At 45.3% G+C, this 20,655-nt stretch overlaps 1 protein-coding gene across 4 annotated transcripts in view; it reads right to left on the reverse strand.

Annotated features, from left to right (window-relative positions):
• Positions 1–20,655, reverse strand: part of LOC144598593 (immunoglobulin superfamily member 5-like) — a 49,545-nt gene that overhangs the window by 20,615 nt on the left and 8,275 nt on the right. For 2 of the 4 annotated variants that reach the window (XM_078408779.1, XM_078408780.1), the window contains exons 2-6: positions 20,510–20,589; positions 17,468–17,782; positions 9,937–10,236; positions 6,734–6,853; positions 3,672–3,696 (exon numbers count right to left, since the gene is read on the reverse strand). In XM_078408779.1, coding sequence (XP_078264905.1) covers positions 3,672–3,696; positions 6,734–6,853; positions 9,937–10,236; positions 17,468–17,782; positions 20,510–20,555 — 806 coding nt within the window. In that variant the 5' untranslated portion in view covers positions 20,556–20,589. The remainder of the gene's footprint in view (positions 1–3,671; positions 3,697–6,733; positions 6,854–9,936; positions 10,237–17,467; positions 17,783–20,509; positions 20,590–20,655) is intronic. The other 2 variants (XM_078408782.1, XM_078408783.1) reach the window with 2 other exon arrangements.

Genomic DNA, 20,655 nt, shown 5'->3' on the forward strand with positions numbered 1-20,655 from the left:
TCTAGACAGGGCGTCAGCAACGGCATTCAGCTTACCCGCGATATGACGGACATCTGTGGTAAATTCTGAGATAGCAGTCAGGTGCCGCTGCTGGCGGGCCGACCATGGGTCAGACAATTTCAAAAAAGCAAATGTTAATGGCTTGTGGTCCGTAAATGCCACAAATGGGCGGCCCTCGAGGAAATACCTGAAATGACGGACAGCTAAATGGAGAGCTAGAAGCTCTCGGTCAAATGCGCTATATTTCAGCTCGGCCGAATTTAGTTGCCGGCTGAAAAACGCTAAAGGCTGCCAACGGCCACCAACCTGCTGCTCCAGAACTCCACCCACCGCCACGTCAGAGGCGTCAACCGTCAGGGCCGTGGGGGCGGAGGGGCTCGGATGGACCAACATGGTGGCGTCTGCCAAGGCTGCCTTAGCTGCCGTAAAAGCCGACTCTGCGGCCGGGGACCACAACAACTCTACCGGATTACCTGCAAGGCATTGGAAAAGCGGGCGCAGGACTCGCGCCGCTGCCGGAACGAATCTATGGTAGAAATTAACCATGCCAACGAACTCCTGCAGCCCTTTTACTGTGGTAGGCCTGGGGAAAGCCCGGATAGCCTCCACCTTCTCTGGCAAAGGGACAGCGCCGGCAGGGGTAATTCTATGTCCTAGAAAATCGAGAGCAGGCAGGCCGAATTGACATTTGGAGGGTTGAATAATGAGCCCGTGGTCTTGGAGCCGCTGGAACACGGTCCGCAAATGGGCCTGGTGTTCCTGCACTGAGGGGCTGGCTACCAGGATGTCGTCTAAATAAATAAACACAAAGGGTAAACCCCTGCCCACGCGGTCCATCAGTCGCTGGAAAGCCTCTGCCGCGTTCTTTAAACCGAAAGGCATACGCAACCATTCAAACAACCCGAACGGAGTAATAGTTGCAGTTTTTTGTATGTCCTCCGGTCGCACCGGAATCTGATGGTATCCTCGCACCAAATCGATTTTGGAAAACACTACCGCTCCTTCCAGTCCAGATGAAAAGTCCTGTAGGTGCGGTATGGGGTAGCGATCAGCCGTGGTGACAGCATTGAGACGCCGATAATCGCCACATGGCCTCCACCCCCCAGATGCCTTGGAGACCATGTGTAACGGCGAGGCCCACGGGCTGTCAGACTGACGAACAATTCCCATTTCTTCCATCTTCCTGAACTCCGCCCGTGCCACCACCAGTTTGTCTGGCGGTAGTCTCCTGGCCCGAGCGAAAACGGGAGGGCCTTCGGTGCGGATGTGATGGACCACACCGTGCTTAGCTGAAGGTGCGTCAAAACGTTGGACGAGCAGCTCTGGGAACTCTGCCAGAATCGCAGCATACGAGTCGGGGGCCGCGACGACGGCCTGGACAGTAGGGCTGGGCGAGGAGGCGATTGCCGGAGCGACGTGCTCGTCTTCAGCAGCGGGTCGGAGGTCGTTACCGCGGACATCAGGAACCAGTGAAAAAGCCCAGAGAAAATCTGCGCCCAGGATCGCTTGTTTGACGTCGGCTATGATGAATGGCCATTCGTACGTGCGGAGGCCTAACGCAAGGGACATCTTCCGTGTGCCGAAAGTGCGAATAGGGCTGCCATTAACCGCGATGAGGGTGGGACCTGTCTTACCCGATCTGGTTTCGAGGTCGGTCGGCGGCACTATGCTGACGATGGCTTCGGTGTCTACCAAAAATTCTGTGTCCGTGAATCGATCATGGACATAGAGGCGCCGGTTCTGGCCAATCGTAACTGCCCCTATGTACGATCGGCCGAGGCATTTCCCGCGAAGGTACAAGGCAAACGACAGTTGCGGGATTCGTTACCCCATCGTAGGTGATAGTAGCACCAGCCGCGCTTGTGCGGATCTTTTTGGTGGGCTTTCGGAGAATTGGCGGGAGACGTGGCGCCATCTTGCCGTCGCTGTGGCGTGGTCACCGATGTCGAGACTTTGTTGATGGAATCCCCTGCCTTGTTTTTTCCCGCTATGAGCGCGTCCGCTTTCGCTGCATATGCTTCGGGGTCCTTAAAAGAACAATCCGTAAGCAGCAGTCGGACATCCTCGGGAAGTTTCTCGCGGAATGCCTGTTCAAACATCGGGCAATCCGTGTGCTCACCGGCTAGCACCATCATTTCGGCCATGCGGACGGAAGGCAGTTGGTCTCCAAGCTCCGGTAGGTGCAGAAGTTTTGCCGCACCACCATGCTTATTTAACCCGAAGGTTCGCAGTAATGCCTTCTTCATGGTTTCATATTTGTCTTCCGCAGGTGAAGTTATGATAAACCGCATCATGCGCTTGGTTGTGTCCGGCGATAGAGCGCTGACGAGGTAGAAGTACTTCGTTGCATCGTCCGACACCTTCTTTATGTGGAATTGAGCCTCGGCGTGGATAAACCAAGCTTGCGGTGCGTACGTCCAAAATAACGGAAGATGCACGCCTCCCGCGCTTGACTCCGGTGCGCCCTGCTCGGTCATCGTCAACGAGGCGTTGATTCCTGTTCAGTTGGTGATCATCCAGATCACGTTCGGGGTCACCAATATGGCGAGTCCGAAACTTGCTAGTTGTAGACGAAGTTTATTGCAGCCGCAATACACGAATACAGAGTCAAAACAACAAGTTACAGGACAACCAATATAAACTTACTGTCTTCCTTGAAGACTTCGCCGAACTGGCTAAAACGGGCGCCAAACGCGCACCTGACATCGCTGGCCAATCAGCGATGTCGTTTCCTGGACCAATCCCCATGGTCGCGTTCCCACGTGACCTCGCTGGCCAATCCGAGGGTTCGACTACCTGGACCATTCTCTATGGTCGCTACAATATTGCCAATCTTCCATGAAGATGGAAAATCTTTCTCTTTTATCTCAATGCCATCTTTCTGCATTAATCCGACATCCTTTGTTCCTTCAATACCTAAAAATCTACCAATATCTGCCTTGAATACACTCAAAGATTCACCATTCTCTGGGTGAAGAAATTACTTCTCTTTTTTGACTTGAATGACTGATCCTTTACTTAGAGATGGTGATTCTTGATTCTAGATGCCACATCCAAGGATAATATTAACTCTGCAGCAACCCTGTCAAGACCCATAAGAAATCTGTAAGTGAGAAGATCACCTCTCCTACTTCTATAGACGGTGCAGGCTCAGTAGAATTTATATTGTATCCATTTTCCACTAGAAATTACAGGGTAACGATGAGGAAGAGAAACACGGGCTGATTTTTCGCCTTCTGGCGATGGAGACAATGGCGGTCTACTGACATCCTAACTAATACCATCTAACGCATTAAAGGACATAAAGTGCTGGAGTGGACCCACCCTCAGTGGGCCAGGCAGCATCTCCGGAGAAGGTGGAGGGGTAATGTTTTGGGTCGTGATCCTTGTTCAGACTGATTGTCGGTCAGTCTGAAGAAGGTTCCTGACTCAAAATGTCACCTATCCCTATTCTCCAGGGTGTTGCCTGACTCACTGAGCTCCTCCAGCACTTTGTGTCCTTTTATGTAAACCAGCATATGCAGTTCCTTATTTCCACTGTCTAAGTCATTACCATGTCTCGTTATACAATGCTGCAGCACATCAGCTAATCCAGCAGATACAATATTTCTAAAGATTTATCAATTTTGGAATGTATTCATCATTAAAAAAAGTAATGCATGCTTACTTACCTTAACTCATTCTGATAGCGAGTTTCTAAAAAGTAAAGAAGAACAAAGTTATTAACAAGAGCAAATTCTGCAATAGTGCAATTTTTCCATTAGGCTGTTATAAGCAGACATTTTTTTTTAGTAAACAGTGATATTTTAACTGCACAGGACGTGTAGGAAAGAACTGCAGATGCTGGTTTAAATCGAAGGTGGACACAAAATGCTGGAGTAACTCAGAGGGACCAGTTGCTCAGCACTTTAACTCCCCCTCCCATTCCCAATCTGACCTTTCTGTCCTGGGCCTCCTCCATTGTCAGAGTGAGGCCCAGCGCAAATTGGAGAAACGGCACCTCAAATTTTGCTTGGGTAGCTTACACCCCAACAGTATGAATATTGACTTCTCTAACTTCAAATAGCCCTTCCTTTCCCTCTCTCTCCATCCCCTCCCCCTTCCCAGTTCTCCCATCAGTCTTACTGTCTCCCACTACATTTTATCTCTGTCCCGCCGACTCTCCTGACATCGGTCTGAAAAAGGGTCTTGACCCGAAACGCCACCCATTCCTTCTCTCCAGGGATGCTACCTGTCCCGCTGAGTTATTCCAGCATTTTGTATCTACCTATTATTTTAACTGCACGTTTGTCTGTCCATATAGAGTCATACTCATACAGTGTGGTAACAGGCCCTTCGGCCCAAATTGCCCATACCAACCAACATGTCATATCTACACGAGTCCCACCTGCCTGCTTTTGCCCATATCCCTCTAAACCTGTCCTATCCATGTACCTGCCTGATTGATGTATGTCCAGAAGGGCTAGCGGGGGAGGGGGATAAAGTATCTGTCCTTTCAGGGATGTCATCCAGGTGAATGAGCAAAGACATTAATGCAGGAGGCCATCGGAACTGAAAGACATGGGATATCGTTGTCTAAAGGCTGAAAGATCCTGAGCTTGGGTCATAGTAACCTGTGAAATGGACATTGAATGGCTTCCCAGGGGAGTGATGGAGGGAAGACAACACAATGGATTTTAAAAGACATAGTAGTGCTTGTTATTGTGGTTTTAGCCAACGTAATAACCCCAATGTGCTGCACAGAAGTTAGTGCAATCCCTTTTAGCCCATCTTGGGACACCATGTGAAATGTGGCTTATACTGTATCTTCTTTTAACAAAATTAATTCATAAGTTCGTAAGTCGTAGGAGCAGAGTTAAGTCCATTCGACCCATCAAGTCTCCTCCACCATTCAATCACAGCTGATCTATCTTTCCCTCTCAACCCCACTCTCCTGCCTTCTCCCCACAACTCCTGACACCCGTACCAATCAAGAATCAATTCATCTCCACCTTAAAAACATCCATTGACTTGGCCTCCACGGCCTTCTGTGGTAATTATCTCGAGTTAAGTCTTTTGACAAGTTCTGGGGAATCTGAACCATCTAGGTTTGATTATTTCACACACAGAGCAATGAACAAACGAAGCACATTACCCACAAAGAAATGTATAGCGCAGGAAAGTTTATAGCCGTGGCAAATTCAAGGTAACTATTTAACAGAGGGATCAATTGAGAATTACTTTCTCAAGGACATCACAAGGCTTTTTCCTCCCCCATGCCTTTACTTGTTACTATCATTGCTGGAATTTAATTTCTTACGGTAAAGCCAAATAATATAAATCACTCCAGCTCACTTGATTAGATAACCTTCAATGGCTCTGTTAGCACAGATAAAATCCGTCAAATACTGGCCCAAAGTCTGGCATTGTCTGGTCGAAGAGCCTCGAGTAACATGCCAAACCACTCTGCACATTTATGAATACAATTCAAAATAGATACCCGTAGAACTGCAGATAGACTCAAAAAGCTGGAGTAACTCAGCGGGACAGGCAGCATCTCTGGAGAGAAGGAATAGGTGACGTTTCGGGTCAAGTCCCTTCTTCAGAATTCTCAACCTGAAACGTCACCCATCCCTTCTCTCCAGAGATGCTGCCTGTCCCGCTGAGTTACTCCAGCTTTTTGTGTCTATCTTCGGTTTAAACCAGCATCTGCAGTTCCTTCTTATACAAAAGAACCGCCTTCACCTACGCGATCTCCTGGTTGCCAAACACTTTAACTCCCCCTTCCCATTCTGTCCTGGGCCTCCTCCGCTGTCAGTGAGGGTAATGCAAATTGGCAGAACAGCACCTCATATTTCGCTTGGGCAGCTTACAACCCAGCTGTATGAACTTTGATTTCTCTAATTTCAAGTAACTCCTGCATTCCCACCCCCTTTCATTTCCTTTTCCCCTGACTAGTCTGAAGAAAGGTCTTGACCCGAAAAGTCATCCATTCCTTCTCTCTGGAGATGTTCTCTGCCACAGAAGGTAGTTGAGGCCAGTTCATTGGCTATATTTAAGAGGGTTAGATTTGGCCCTTTTTGCTAAAGGGATCAGGGGGTATGGAGAGAAGGCAGGTACAGGTTACTGAGCTGGATGATCAGCCATGATCATATTGAATGGCGGTGCAGGCTCGAAGGGCCGAATGGCCTACTCCTGCACCTATTTTCCATGTTTCTATGTTTCTATGTTGCCTGTCCCATTGAGTTATTGCAGCATTTTGTGTCTATCTTCGGTTTAAACCAGCATCTGCAGTTCCTTCCTGCACATTCCCTCCCCCCATCCCTCTCTTACCTCCACCACCTCCTCCACCCTAGTCGTCCTACGAGTTCCACTGTTCGCATCCTTGTATCCCTCTCATTAGCATATCTTTCCCAGCCAACAATGGGCCATTATGGACTCCACCCTTCCTAAGGTCATCTGTTGCTGGCCCATGATTTGCTCTGGCCTTTTCTCGCCACCAGTTTTTCTTCCCACCACTCCCCCATGCATCACCCATGGTCAGCCATGACCAAGGGGGCCTAAGAAGACCCCCCCCCCCCCCCCACCTGTATCTTTCAATCTGAAGTTAGGGTCATCTATTCCTTTTCTTCAGAGATGTTGCCTGACCCACTGAGTTACTTCAGTTTTTTGTGCCTATCTTCAAAATGAAATTAAACCTATATGGAAATAATGACGTCTGCTTTTAAAGGATAAAGAGAATGTTGGCACTGACCGTGGGTTTTTCTTCGTTTAATGCAGATAACAATCACAATGATGAGTATTATAAGCAGGATGGCCACAGCAATGGGCACCACAATGGCAATAATTAGCCAAGACTGATTCTTGTCAGCTGCTGAAGTCAAATATTTCAATGAATTCATGAACAGTCGATAACCAGTGCACAATCTTTCCTGGTAATAGAACTTTTTTGAGGTTAATAGACAAAATAGTGCAAATAATACATCAAGGGCAGCACGGTGGCGCAGCAGTCGAGTTGCTGCCTTGCAACGCCGGAGACCTGGGTTCGATCCCGACCGCGGGTACTGTCTGTACGGACTTTGTACGTTCTCACCATGACCGCGTGGGTTTTTTCTGAGATCTTTGGTTTCCTCCCACACTCCGAAGAGGTTTGTAGGTTTGTGGCTTGGTATCTGTGTAAAATTGTCCCTAGTGTGTGTAGGATAGTGTTAGTGTGCCGGGATCGCCGGTCGGTGCTGACTCGGTGGGCCGCAGGGCCTGTTTCCGCACTGTATCTCCAAACTAAAAACAAAACTATTTACAAGGGTGGCAACAGGCAAACTATGAGAATGAAATACAAGTCATGCTTGAATTCTCCCCCTATCTTACCTGAACTTTTGCCTCTGACTTGGATTTCGTTCACAGACATTGAGTTTTCTTTTCTGTGCATTTTTATCCAAACCTGACTTTCGGGAGGTTGACTGGCATCGAGTTTGCAATGAGAGGCTCCAAACTGTGGTCACCAAATGTCTACATGCACAGCCTTGATATCGGTCGAGAGTCAGGCTCCCTCTAAGGAGATTAAGATCAATTCTTGTAGCTTCATCAACATATATCTGACATACCATCAAACAGAATCCAAGATCATCTTGGTCTGGCTGTACCTTTCCACTGAGCTATTGGAAGAATTTATATTATGCATTTATTAAGAAATGATCTAGTTTAATAATAAATTAATAACTAATAATAGTTATTATTGTTGGTGCGGACTAATAATAATAATAAAACAAAGTCTCCTAAACTTTAACAATAATGGCAATGTGCTTTGAAATGTTCTCAGATCAAGGCATTGTATAAATGCACTTATAATAATAATAACATAATAAATCTTTTTTTTCCTGGATACTACAGGCTTGAAATGTCTTCAGTAAGATATTCTGCAATAACTTTGTAGTTTGACATAATCATAATGTAAGAAGATTTGTCTGTTAAAGTAAACTATAACATTAAAAATATATCTTTTCAATCATACATTACCAATTAACGTATTCTACTTTCATACATGTTGATAGATTTTGATATTGATCAGGGCTATATTGGACCAATACCTAGTATCTTAGTTTAGTTTAAAGATACAGTGCGGAAACAAGCCCTTCGGCCCACCGATTTCATGCCGACCAGCGATCATCGCACACTTATACTATCCTATACACACTGGGGACAATTTACGATTATACCTAGCCAATTAACCTATTAGCCTGTATGTCTTTGGAATGTGGGAAGAAATCGGAGATCCCGGAGAAAGCCCAAGCAGATCACAGGGAGAATATACAAACTGTATAGACAGCGCCCATAGTTAGGATCAAACCCGTGTCTCAGGCACGTCAAGGCAGCAACTCTACCGCTGCGCCACCATACCATGTCATTGTCAATGCGGAGGCCACTACTGTTAATTTTATCACAGACATATTTTTCATATTCCAACAGACATTGATTAGTTTTGTAGTTTGTCCATAGCTCAGTCCCTTTTTAGGGGAACAGAATTTATTGGAGAATTAGCAAATAGTCGTTGAACACCATCAATTGATTTTAGATTTTGGAAAAGAAGAACAAACTATAAGACTGCAGAATTCTAGTACATCAACAGAGTTACCCCACAAAGATTGTATTGATCACCTCATACCATTGTGAGGGAGAGAGGGCTGATTAATTGATAAGTTCAATGGGGAACATATCATTACTGATAAAACACAAACTACTTCTGCCATAACACCAGGATAAGCGCTCAACAAAAAAAAAACAAGCCCATTGCCAAAGTAGTATCTAAACGGCTTACCCAGACTTATGCTATGGGACAATAACTAACTCTGTATTCTGTCATAAGCTATCTACATGTTAATAAGCATACAGAAATTAAGCGTGTGGATATATTCAGTGAAGAGGTGATTGAGGGTGTTTCAGAGGTCTTTTTGATTTTGGAAGAAGGCCAATGGACTAACCTGACCTTTTCCAGCAACCTCAGTTAGGTCTTGTGGTTTACCAGATACACATCTCTTTAAAAAATTGTACCAATTAAAATAGTTACAGAATCCTTTGAAGTATGAATATTAAAAATCTGAGGGTCAAAATCACTAATGGTCACCAATTCGTCGTGTTTTAGGTTTGTGTATTTAAGAAATATGGTTCCATTGTCCTCATGATGAGGTGAAGCTTACTTCAAGCAGACAGACCGTTATGAATCAATCCAAAGTCTGAAATAGGTTTATACAAATGTCTGTCGAAACAAGCAGCTGCAGACGCTAGTTTGAAGAAGGGTCCTGACCCAAAACGTCACCTATCCATGTTCTCCAGAGAAGCTGCCTGACCCACTAAGACAGTCCAGCGTGTGTGTCTCCTTTGTCAACGTCACAATTTAACACTGTGGACGCCTGTTCCTTCTGAGAACTATTCTTTATTCATTAACTCAGAGGGAAAATGTTGTCAGGGGGCTTGGATGTACATGGACCTAATTCTGCCTTTAGTTTAGTTTTGAGATACAACGCAGAAACGGGCCCTTCGGCCCACCATGTCCGTGCAGACCAGCGATCCCCGTACACTAAACTATGCCACACACTCGGGACAATTTTTACCATTTTTTCCAAATCCAATTAACCTACAAAGCTGTCCATCTTTGGAAGGTGGGAGGAAATTGGAGCACCTGGGGAAAACCCACCCGGTCACAAGGAGAACGTCCAAACTCCATTTAGACAGTACCATTAGTCCCCCCCCCCCCCACCCCCACCCCCCCGTCCCCCCCCACACAGCCCACAGACAAGTCTACTACAATAATTGAGAGATCCCAGCTCAGTATTACTCCCTACATGACATCCATCTGTAACCTTCTCACAGACTGTGTTTGAGAAAAATTGTGACCTATCAGTAAATCATGGCATTAAATAAACCCAGCTTCACTCCAGTACACAAGGCATTTCTACTTACTCGGCTTCACTGTGATGAATAGTGCAGCAGTTCTAGGCTGAGGAAGAGCTTTAATGTTGGCCAGACACGTAATCTCAGCGCTGACACTCAGGCTCAGGTTTAAAGTGCTGAAGGTATTGTAGAGATTATCTGAAGTCTGATGGACAGTGGTGGAGTACATTTTTGAATGCACGTTTGTGTTGTTTTTTTTCCATTGGATTGCTGGTGCAGGATTCCAACCTTCTGCCTCACAGACAATGCTGATGGCACGGTTTTGCACAGCAGATGAAATCTCCTTCGCCAAAGATAGCTTGCCATCAACTGTGGGTAGAATAAGAACAGACATTTTGTTTTGTGCATTGGCTTAACAGTGATGAACATGTCCTTTAAGTTAATAGACACCCATGAATTAAAGCAACTCTAAAAATGTCTAATTTTTCTTTACTTTTAGACTTTGCTTTAGACTTTCGAGATGTAGTAGGGAAACAGGCCCTTCGTCCATCCAGTCCACACCGTTCAGCGATCACCCCGTCGTACACTAGCACAATCCTACAATTTATATTTTAACCAAAGCCGATTAACCTACAAACTTGTATGTGTTTCGAATGTGGGGGGAAACCAGAGCACTCGGAGAAAACCCACTCGGTCACAGGGAGAACATAAAAATTCTGCACAGACAGACACCCGTGGTCAGGATCGAACCCAGCTCCCTCGTGCTGTAAGGCAGCAACTCTATTTTCCCTTGTTATAGAAGAAAGTTATAGTGACACAGTGGTGCAAATGGTAGTTACTGCCTCACATCGCCAGAGCCCGGGTTCGATCCTGACCTCGGGTACTGTCTGTGGGGAGTTTGCACGTTCTTTCTGTGACCACATAGGTTTCCTCCGGGTGCTCCGCATTCCTCCTACTTCTCAAAGAAGTGTGGGTTTGCAGGATAATTAGCCCCTGTAAATTGCCCCCAGTGTATAGGTGTGCAGAAATAGTATGTGAACGATGATCGATGGTCGGCATGGACTTGGTGGGCGAAGGGCCTGTTTCCATGCTCTATCTCTATTAAAAACGTCCTACTCCCCTCCTCACGCATGTGAGATTCTGACTTTTTATTCCCATTGATTGCCCTTCCTCGCAATTGCCTTATGAAAGCTTGAACCACTTCAAGCACTCCATAGTATTTGGATATAACTGAGTGCCGAGCTGGATGTCTTCAGATGGTGGTTTAGAGTCAAATGCCTCATTGTGGGCATGGAGTCATGCGTAAAAGCCCAGTGTCATGTAGGATAAATGATTTCTCTCCTGAAACAGACGGAAGGATTGTTAGAATCCAACACTTTTATGGTCGCATTTCAGCAGGATAATGTGCCCTGCCACACTGCACACATTGTTCGGGAATGGTTTGAGGAACATGATGAAGTATTCACAGTATTGCCCTGGCCTTCAAATTCTCCAGATCTCAATCTGATTGAGCATCTGTGGGATGTGCTGGATCGACAAGTCCGATCCACGGCGGCTCCACCTCTGCTGCTAATGTTTTGGTGCCAGATACCACAGGACACCTTCAGGGGTTTTGTAGAGTCCATGCCTCGGCAGGTTGGCACTGATTTGGCGGCACACGGAGGACCAACAGCATATTAGGCAGGTGGTCATAATGTTTTGGCTCATCCGTGTATATGTGTATGTGAAGGCAAACATGCCAAACACTTTCTCCACCACCCTGTCATAAGGTCACAAGGTCATAAGTGATAGGAGTAGAATTAGGCCATTCGGCCCATCAAGTTTACTTCGCCATTCAATCATGGCTGATCTATCTCTCCCTTCTAACCCCATTCTCCTGCTTTCTCCCCATAACCTGACACCCATACTAATCAAGAATCTATCTCTGCCTTAAAAATATTCACTGACTTGGCCTCCACAGCCTTACGTGGCAAAGAATTCCATAGATTCACCACCCTCTGATCAAAGAAATTTCTCCTCATCACCTTCCTAAAAGAACATCCTTTAATTCGGAGGCCACGACCCCTAGTCCCAGAATCTGCCACTAGTGGAAACATCCTCTCCACATCTCTGTCTACCTGTGTCACCAATGATTTATTTGTATTTTTATATATACCTTCAACATAAAACAAAAATCCAGGAAAAAAAAGTGGGCAAGCCATAGCTAACAAGAAATCAAACGCATTTTATGCTCGAGTTCACGGAAGACACAAAACCCTTTGAGAATAGTAGAGAATTGATTGTCTACAATGAATGAGGAGCTCAAGGTAAATAATAAAAGCCTAGCAGTGGAGACATTAATGAAACTTAACAATGATGGATCTGCAGCAGTTGCAACCAAGAAAACTGAAGGACGTCGCCATGGTGATAGTGGAGGTCCTGGTTGTCACCTTCCAAAATTCTATAAATTCTCAAATAACTCTGTCAAACAGGGCTGCACGGTGGCACAGCGGCAGAGGTGCTGCCTTACAGCGCCAGAGACCCGGGTTCGATCCTGACTACGGGTTCCATCTGTAAGGAGTCTGTACATTCTCCCTGTGCAGTGTAGGTTCACTAGGTTAATTCCCGGAATGGCGGGACTGTCGTATGTTGAAAGGCTGGAGCAATTAGGCTTGTATACACTGGAATTTAGAAGGATGAGGGGGATCTTATTGAAACATATAAGATAATTAGGGGATTGGACACATTAGAGGCAGGAAACATGTTCCCAATGTTGGGGGAGTCCAGAACAAGGGGCCACAGTTTAAGAATAAGGGGTTGGCCATTTAGAATGGAGATGAGGAAGAACTTTTTCAGTCAGAGAGTGGTGAAGGTGTGGAATTCTCTGCCTCAGAAGGCAGTGGAGGCCAGTTCGTTGGATGCTTTCAAGAGAGAGCTGGATAGAGCTCTTAAGGATAGCGGAGTGAGGGGGTATGGGGAGAAGGCAGGAACGGGGTACTGATTGAGAGTGATCAGCCATGATCGCATTGAATGGCGGTGCTAGCTCGAAGGGCTGAATGGCCTACTCCTGCACCTATTGTCTATTGTCTATTGTGACCACGTGGGCTTTCTCTAGGTGCTCCGGTTTCCTCCCATGCTCCCAAGACGTAAGGGTTTGTAGGTTAATTGGCTCTGGTGAAGATTGTAAATTGTCCCTGGGGTGTAGGATAGTGCTAGTGTACGGGGTGATCGCTGGTTGGTGCGGACTCGGTGGAACCGAAGGGCTTGTTTTTGAGCTGTATTTCTAAACAAAAACTAAAGACTGGAAGGCAGCAAATATAACCCACTTATAGAAAGTAGAGAGAGGGAAAATGCGGAACTTCAGATCTGTCAGTCTCATGTCAGCTGTGGGAAACATGCTGAGATTGGTTACTAAAGAAGCAACACCAGAGCATCTAGAAAATAATAATAAGATTGGACAGAGTCACTGTGGATTTATGAAAGGGAAATCATGTTTGACAAGTCTGGAAGTATTTTGAGGTTGTAACTGGCAGAATAGGCAAGGGCAAACGAGTTGATCTGGAGCATTTGAAGTTTCAGAGGCCTTCATGAGGTTCGTCACATAGAGATTATTAAAAGAGAAAAGATTGCAGAGTATTGCAGGGTGACATACTTGGACGGATTGGGGATTGCTTAGCTGACAGAACACAGGGAGTGGAAATAAACAGGTCCTTTCAGGGTTGAGAGGCTGTGATTACAAGAGTGTCACAGGGACAAGAGCTTGGTCTGCCCACATCTCAGAAACCCCGTGCAATGCCTTACCTAGAAAGGATACCAACGTTCTAATGTCAGGAGCTCAACATGCTCAAGAGAAAACCTGGTCGCCTTTAGACATAGCATACTGCTAACAGAGGGGAAGAAACTGTTCCTTGGTCTGGTGGTGCGTGCTTTCAAACTTCTGTACTTTCTGCCGATCAGGAGAAAGGAGAAGAAGGAATGACTGGCGTGGGACATTTGGACACATGAGTGCAATCCGAATCTTTTCTGCGTTCGTGGGAAGCCACAGAATTTCCATTTTCTGAGGTGCCGCTGGCTGCTGACTAAAACCAAAGGGGATGGATCGAAAGAATCACTTCCTTGCAAATGCAGGGCTTGGGTGACCTGTTCGATTTTGTGCTTAGCAGAAAATGGGGAGACACGGGCGAGATCTAACGTGATCACTTGGGCAGATCTGAAGCCAAGGAATCTGAGACTCACTTTGACCTCGACGATGGAGAGAGAAGTTCAGTCACAGGTGCAGAATGCCACATTTGGCCTTGAAAATAGACACAAAATGCTGGAGTAACTCAGCGGGTCAGGCAGCATCTCTGGAGAAAAGGAATGGGTGACGTTTCGGCTCGAGACCCCTCTTCAGACTGAGTCAGGAGAGAGGGAGGCATAGAGATATGGAAGGGTAAAGTGTGGAGGAACAGCAGTTCATATTTTGCTTGGGCAGCTTACAACCCAGCGGTATGAATATTGACTTCTCTAACTTCAAGTAACCCTTGCTTTCCCTCTCGATCTCTTGCTTTCACACCATACCCTTCCATATCTCTATGTCACCCTCTCCCCCGACTCTCAGTCTGAGGAAGGGTCTTGACCTGAAACATCACCCATTCCCTTTCTCCAGAGATGCTGCCTGTCCCGCTGAGTCAATCCAGCATTTTGTGTCTAACTTCGGTGTAAACCAGCATCTGCAGTTCCTTCCTACACACGGCTTTCAAAATCTATACTTGTGAATTAATCATTCATCAGTGAGGTCCAGGTAGGTTATACCCTCCCTTGAGATTTTCTAAAAGTTGCAACTGACATGACATTGCTTCCTGCCACATCACCACTGACCCACACTGTTTGGCCTCTCCATCAGTGCTGCCAACTGTGTTACTGTTGAATAAGCTCAGCAGATAAATGAGATGTGAAATACTCCTTGGTAGCTCTGGAACATGCTGTGAATTTTAGAGTAAATTTCTGCGACTTGCAATCAATTCTGAAATAACACAATGCCACCACTGTATCCATTAAATAACAAGTAGACCAGCAATGTGCTCCAAGCTCAAATGAGACTACTCCAAAACCAGCACAATTTGGAACTTTGAGCTCCAATTTATGCCTTTATTGGCAAAGGGCACCAACTGCTAGTGCAGTCTTGTCATCGTGGTGTATTGAATGTTGGCAAATGTCAGGAGCGTTTATATGGATCACACAGCTAACTGCCCAGTTCTTTAGGCTTGAGATTTTTGTAGATACAGTGTGGAGACAGGCCCTTCAGCCCATCAGGTCTGCGCTGCCCACTGATCAACCCGTACACAAGCGCGAAGGACAATTTACAATTTTTATCGAAGCCAAATTAACCTACAAACCTGCACGTCTTTGGAGTGTGGGAGGAAAGAGGAGCATCTGGAAAAAACCCAGGCGGTCACGGGGAGAACGTACAAACTCCGTACAGACAGCATCCGTAGTCGGGATCAAACCCGGGTCTCTGGCGCTGTAAGGCAGCAACTCTACCACTGCGCCACTGTGGCAACGGTAGAGCAGCAGTATTATTTTGCAGTTGGTACAATTTCACCCTGAAATGGCTGTCAGCAAAATCTACACCAAAACACAAAGTGCTGGTGTAACTCAGCAGATAATACAGCATCTCTGAAGAACATGGGTAGGTGACGTTTTGGGGTCAGGACTGAAGAAGGTTTTCAATCTCAAGAAGGGTCCCAACTCAACTTTGTATTTTTGTTTTATAACCAGCATCTACAGTTCCTTGTTTCAACTCCAGAGTAAAATGTGATTTTGACATCTAAAAAGTGTGGGTACATCAACCTATTTTCAAGCATAATTGTTCAACTTATGTCGGCACAGTGTGTGTGGTGGCACAGCGGTAGAGTTGCTGCCTTACAGCGCCAGACACCCGTGTTTGATCCTGACTACGGATGCTGTCTTTACAGAGTTGTACATTCCCCACGTAACCACATGGGTTTTCCCTGGGAGTTCTGGTTTCGTCTCACACTCCAAAAATGTGCAGGTTTGTCGGTTAATTGGCTTTGGTAAGAATCGCAAATTATCCCCAGTGTGTAGGTTGGGGCTCGTGTACGGGGATCGCTGGTCGGCGCGGACTCAGTGGGCCGAAGGGCCTGCTTCAGCACTGTATCTCTAAACTAAACTGAAAAAAACTAAAAGTTCCACTTCCTTTACAAGCTTAATAACATTCCCACAAAGCACTTCAGACCACCTTACTGCCTTAATGCAAGCTGCGAGTGGAAACAAATAGAGCTGCTTGCGTACCCACTGGGGAATGGAGTGTAGGAAGATAACTGCAGATGCTGGTATAATTCGAAGGTATCACAAAATGCTGGAGTAACTCAGCGGGTCAGACAGCATCTCAGGAGAGAAGGAATGGGTAACGTTTTGGGCCGAGACCCTTCTTCAGACTGATGTCAGGGGAGCGGGACAAAGAAAGGATATAGGTGGAGACAGGAAGACAGTGGGAGATCTGGGAAGGGGGAGGGGAAGAGAGGGTCAGAGGAGCTATGTAAAATTAGAGAAGTCAATGTTCATACCGCTGAATGGATGTTTGTGATTGTGTATGTGAGAGTAAATAAATAGGACAAAGTCGGATAAAAAAAATACTTTCTCAAATGCCTGAAGAGTGTGAACAGAACTGTACAGACACACAAAATCAAAGCGCACAAGATGAAAAGCAAACCAAGCAAACGATTGCAAAGGATTGCCAACAGTCTAGTACAGGCAACTGTCATGATGCATTTCTTTTGATCTTTTGGATAGTCCCTGTAACCCCCCCTGTCCTCGCTCTCTTCTCTACCACATGAAAACAGCATCTGTAGTTCCTTGTTTCTACTTTCACCAATTGTTCCTTTCAGAAAAAAAATGTCCCACTCCACTCCACTCAATACTCTGAAAATGGTTTCTTAAGAATTTCTCCAATTCCCTTTGGAAAATATTATTTAAGCTGCTCCTATCACTCATTCAGGTAATGCATTCAGATAAAACAACATACTTTATTTTAAAAATCCGGTCCTCTTATTAAAATATTCATCATTGATGATCTCCCTGTCTTCTCTGTTAAATCCTTCACAATTTGAACAGAGATTGTTAAAAAGGGGGTTGAATAGATTATTAATCATTCGCTTAATTAGCTCGGGTCAACAGACAACAGTCCCAGATTCCAGATTTGATTCAAGAAATTCTGTGCATCTACTCTATCTATTCTGGAATAGATATAGTGAATGCACAGAGTCTTTTACCCAAAGTGGGGGAATCAAGAATCAGAGAACACGGTGAGAGGGGAAAGATTTAATAGGAACCAGAGGGGCAACTTTTTCACATGGATGGTGATGGGAACATGTTGCCAGAGGAGGTAGTTGATGCAAGTGCCATAACAACATTTAAAAGACCTTTGGACAGGTACATAGATAGGAAGGGTTTAGATGGCTAAACACGGGCAGATGGGACCAGTACAGATGGGGCATCTTGGTCGCCCTGGGCAAGTTGGGATGAGGAGCCTTCTCACATGCTGTATGACTCTATGACTCCATATACTCGAAGTTTAGAAAGTAGAAGTTGTTTATTTGCACCAATGAATTATACTGACCTTGTACAATCAGAAATGCCTGTTGAATTTTTGCAGTTTGAATGCTGCACTTTACTGTCACATTGATTTGCGTGGTCACCGGTGGAATGATGAGTTCGGAAGTAAATGTGCTGCTAGTTGTGTAGTTCCGTTGTCCATACTGGGGATTTGTAATAACTGGTCCATCTTTTACAATGGTAAGGATGGGTTTTTCATCTATTATCCAGATGATAATTCTCCAAGGCAATGATACTGTGCAGTTGAATGCGGCATCAGAGTGAAGCAATACAAAGGCATTTTTTGGACCTTCCATGATTGTAGTCGATAAACACACACCTAAAAGATAAACAGTCGATATTGAATAACAGTACCATTTAGTCAATCTACAGGATGAATCTGAAAGAAAGGAGATAAAATGGCAATGAAAGTACGCTTGACTTTCAAGTCCATAACAGTTGTACTGCACTCGTAAATTTTCCACAGTGTCTGGATATCATTTAGTGGAGACTTCAAAGGCAATGTGAATCTAACTGCACTGCTGTGAAATGTAGCCAATGTCAAATATATAAGATTGCCTACTTTTAAGAGAGAAAAACTATTCAAGCACAGAGGCCTATAAATAGGCCTGTGACCATTTTTTGGTGTATGGGAGTATCTGGTTATGTCTGAACACAACTCACATCTGAAAGGCAACGGAACCTATTGGGAAATGTCAAGGAAGGACCTCCAGTTTAAATTCCATTTGGAATATTTTGGAGGACCAAGAACCAAGAACCTGCAGATGCTGGTTTACACCGAAGATAGACACAAAATGCTGGAGCAACTCAGCGGGACAGGCAGCATCTCTGGATAGAAGGAATGGGTGACGTTTCGAGTCGAGACCCTTCTTCATCTCAGTCCCCAATAAATAACAGGATGGTACTTTTGCATTTGATGGTAGGAAGTTACACAACACCCACCACGCATTGTCTCCAATGGAATAACAAGTGATCAAGCAGAAATGGACATTGAAGATCAAAGAATCTGAACTATTCGGACCAGTTGTAATTCAGTTGGGAACACTGGCCTCTGACTCAGAAAATGTTTCAGTTCAAGTCTTATTGCAGGGAAATAATAACCACAGAAGTCTAAACCCTGACAATTCTATGTAATTTCTCTGGAAAGTGATAACTGTTGGAAATACTTACCGGGAAATATTAGGCACCGTACAGGGTGTGATAAATGGATAGATTAACAACAATTACTGTTTAGTTTTTAGGGATATAGCGCGGAAACAGGCCCTTCGGATTGAAGGCCTGTGTATCCATGCTGTATTCAAGAGAGAGTTAGATAGAGCTCTTAGGGCTAACGGAATCAAGAGATATGGGGAGAAAGTAGGAAGGGGCCACTGATTTTCGATGATCAGCTATGATCATATTTAATGGCAGTGCTGGCTCGAAGGGCCGAAAGGCCTAGTCCTGCACCTAATTTCTATGTATCTCTAAAAGTAAAAAAAATTAAAATTAAAAAAATAAATTCTTCCCAATTTTCAGCTTAGCATTTGGCATTTCCCAGGTCAAATACAGTTCACAAATAGTTGCAGATCAAACCAACCTGATCTCCCGGTGGCTGAGCACTTCAACTCCCCCTCCCGCTCCCAGTCTGTCCTTTCTGTCATGGGCCTCCTCCAGTGCCATAGTGAGGCCCACCGGAAATTGGAGGAACAGCACCTCATATTTCGCTTGGGCAGCTTGCAGCCCAGCGGTATGAACATTGACTTCTCCAACTTTAGATAGTTCTTCTGTCCCACTCTTCCCTCCCTCCCCCTTCCCAGTTCTCCCTCTAACTTCCTGTCTCCACCTATATCCATCCTTTGTCCCGCTCCCCTGACATCAGTCTTGTGAGAAACAGGATGATTAAACCACCAGAAACAGGATACTGGAACAACCATTCTACCAAGGGCAGGGCTATTAAACTGTCAGGGGTAGAGACAGGCTGGATGATTGAACTGCCACCGAGTTCGTTGGAGCACTGATAGTGTGGTACGGGGATAGAGGCAGGCTGGACAAAGGGCCGTAAATTTAGGAGAGTGTCTAAGCAGCAGGGATGGGTTGAAATGGGTTGTGAAGGTAACTAAGGGTCATGTGGATAACTACTGCGCTTGCTCAATGATGTAAATGAATATTGCAAATACGCCCCTGATCGGGGAACTGCCAATTGCCATGCACATACAATGTATGATCTGGGGGGGTACCCGGGGGCGGTACAGAAGATTGTGCACCTCAGTGCTCTGATTGGAAGGAGCCCGAAGGGGAGGGGGATTCAGCAAAAGGGAGGGAGATTCAACGAAGTTGTACTGTATAAAGAGAAGGCACTGTCTTTGTCTCGGGGTGTCTCGGTTTGGAGAGGCACCCGGCTCTGCAGACTCGTGAATAAATTTCTTGTTTTCACGACTTTGTCTCTGGCATTGTGATTGTGAGCACTCACATTTACATCTCACAAGTCTGAAGAAGGGTCTCGACCCGAAACGTCACCCATTCCTTCTCTCCTGAGATGCTGCCTGACCTGCTGAGTTACTCCAGCATTTTGTGAATAAATACCTTCGATTTGTACCAGCATCTGCAGTTATTTTCTTACACAGATCAAACTTATGCTTATTCTCCACACCCTTTAATTTGGAAGAAGACCTCATATTGTTCCAGTGTGGCACTAATATTCACTGCCCACTCAAAGTACCTAAGACTGTCGGCAACATTGCCAAGAGTGAGCAGTCTGCTGCCACCAGACCTCTATCCCTTGGAAGCAGATTATTTAACATATGATTGTAGATGACAGATGGATTTTCTCCAGGTGCTCCGGCTTCCTCCCACAGTCCTAAGACTTACAGGTTTGTATATTAATTGGCTTCTGTAAATTGTTCCTTGTGTGTAGAAAAGTGTCCACGCTGTATCTCTATAAAGTCTAAAGTCCAAAGGAGGGTGAAATTTGAAGGGATGAGTTTCAAGGAAGGAATTTAATTTAAAGGAATTTATTTCACAGCAGCTGTGTTTTTATATAAAGTGCATCTATGGACAGACTACTTACCGAATGATATGCTAAATAATGCTAGTACTCTTCGAGCAGCCACCATGATGTACCATGAATTTCACGTCAAAAGGCTGTACCTGAAATACAATAAAAATCTGGATTATTAAAAGAAATATAACAATAACCTACACTAATGCTCAATT

The sequence above is a fragment of the Rhinoraja longicauda genome, chromosome 12 (assembly GCF_053455715.1).
Source record: "Rhinoraja longicauda isolate Sanriku21f chromosome 12, sRhiLon1.1, whole genome shotgun sequence".
NCBI lineage: Eukaryota > Metazoa > Chordata > Chondrichthyes > Rajiformes > Arhynchobatidae > Rhinoraja > Rhinoraja longicauda.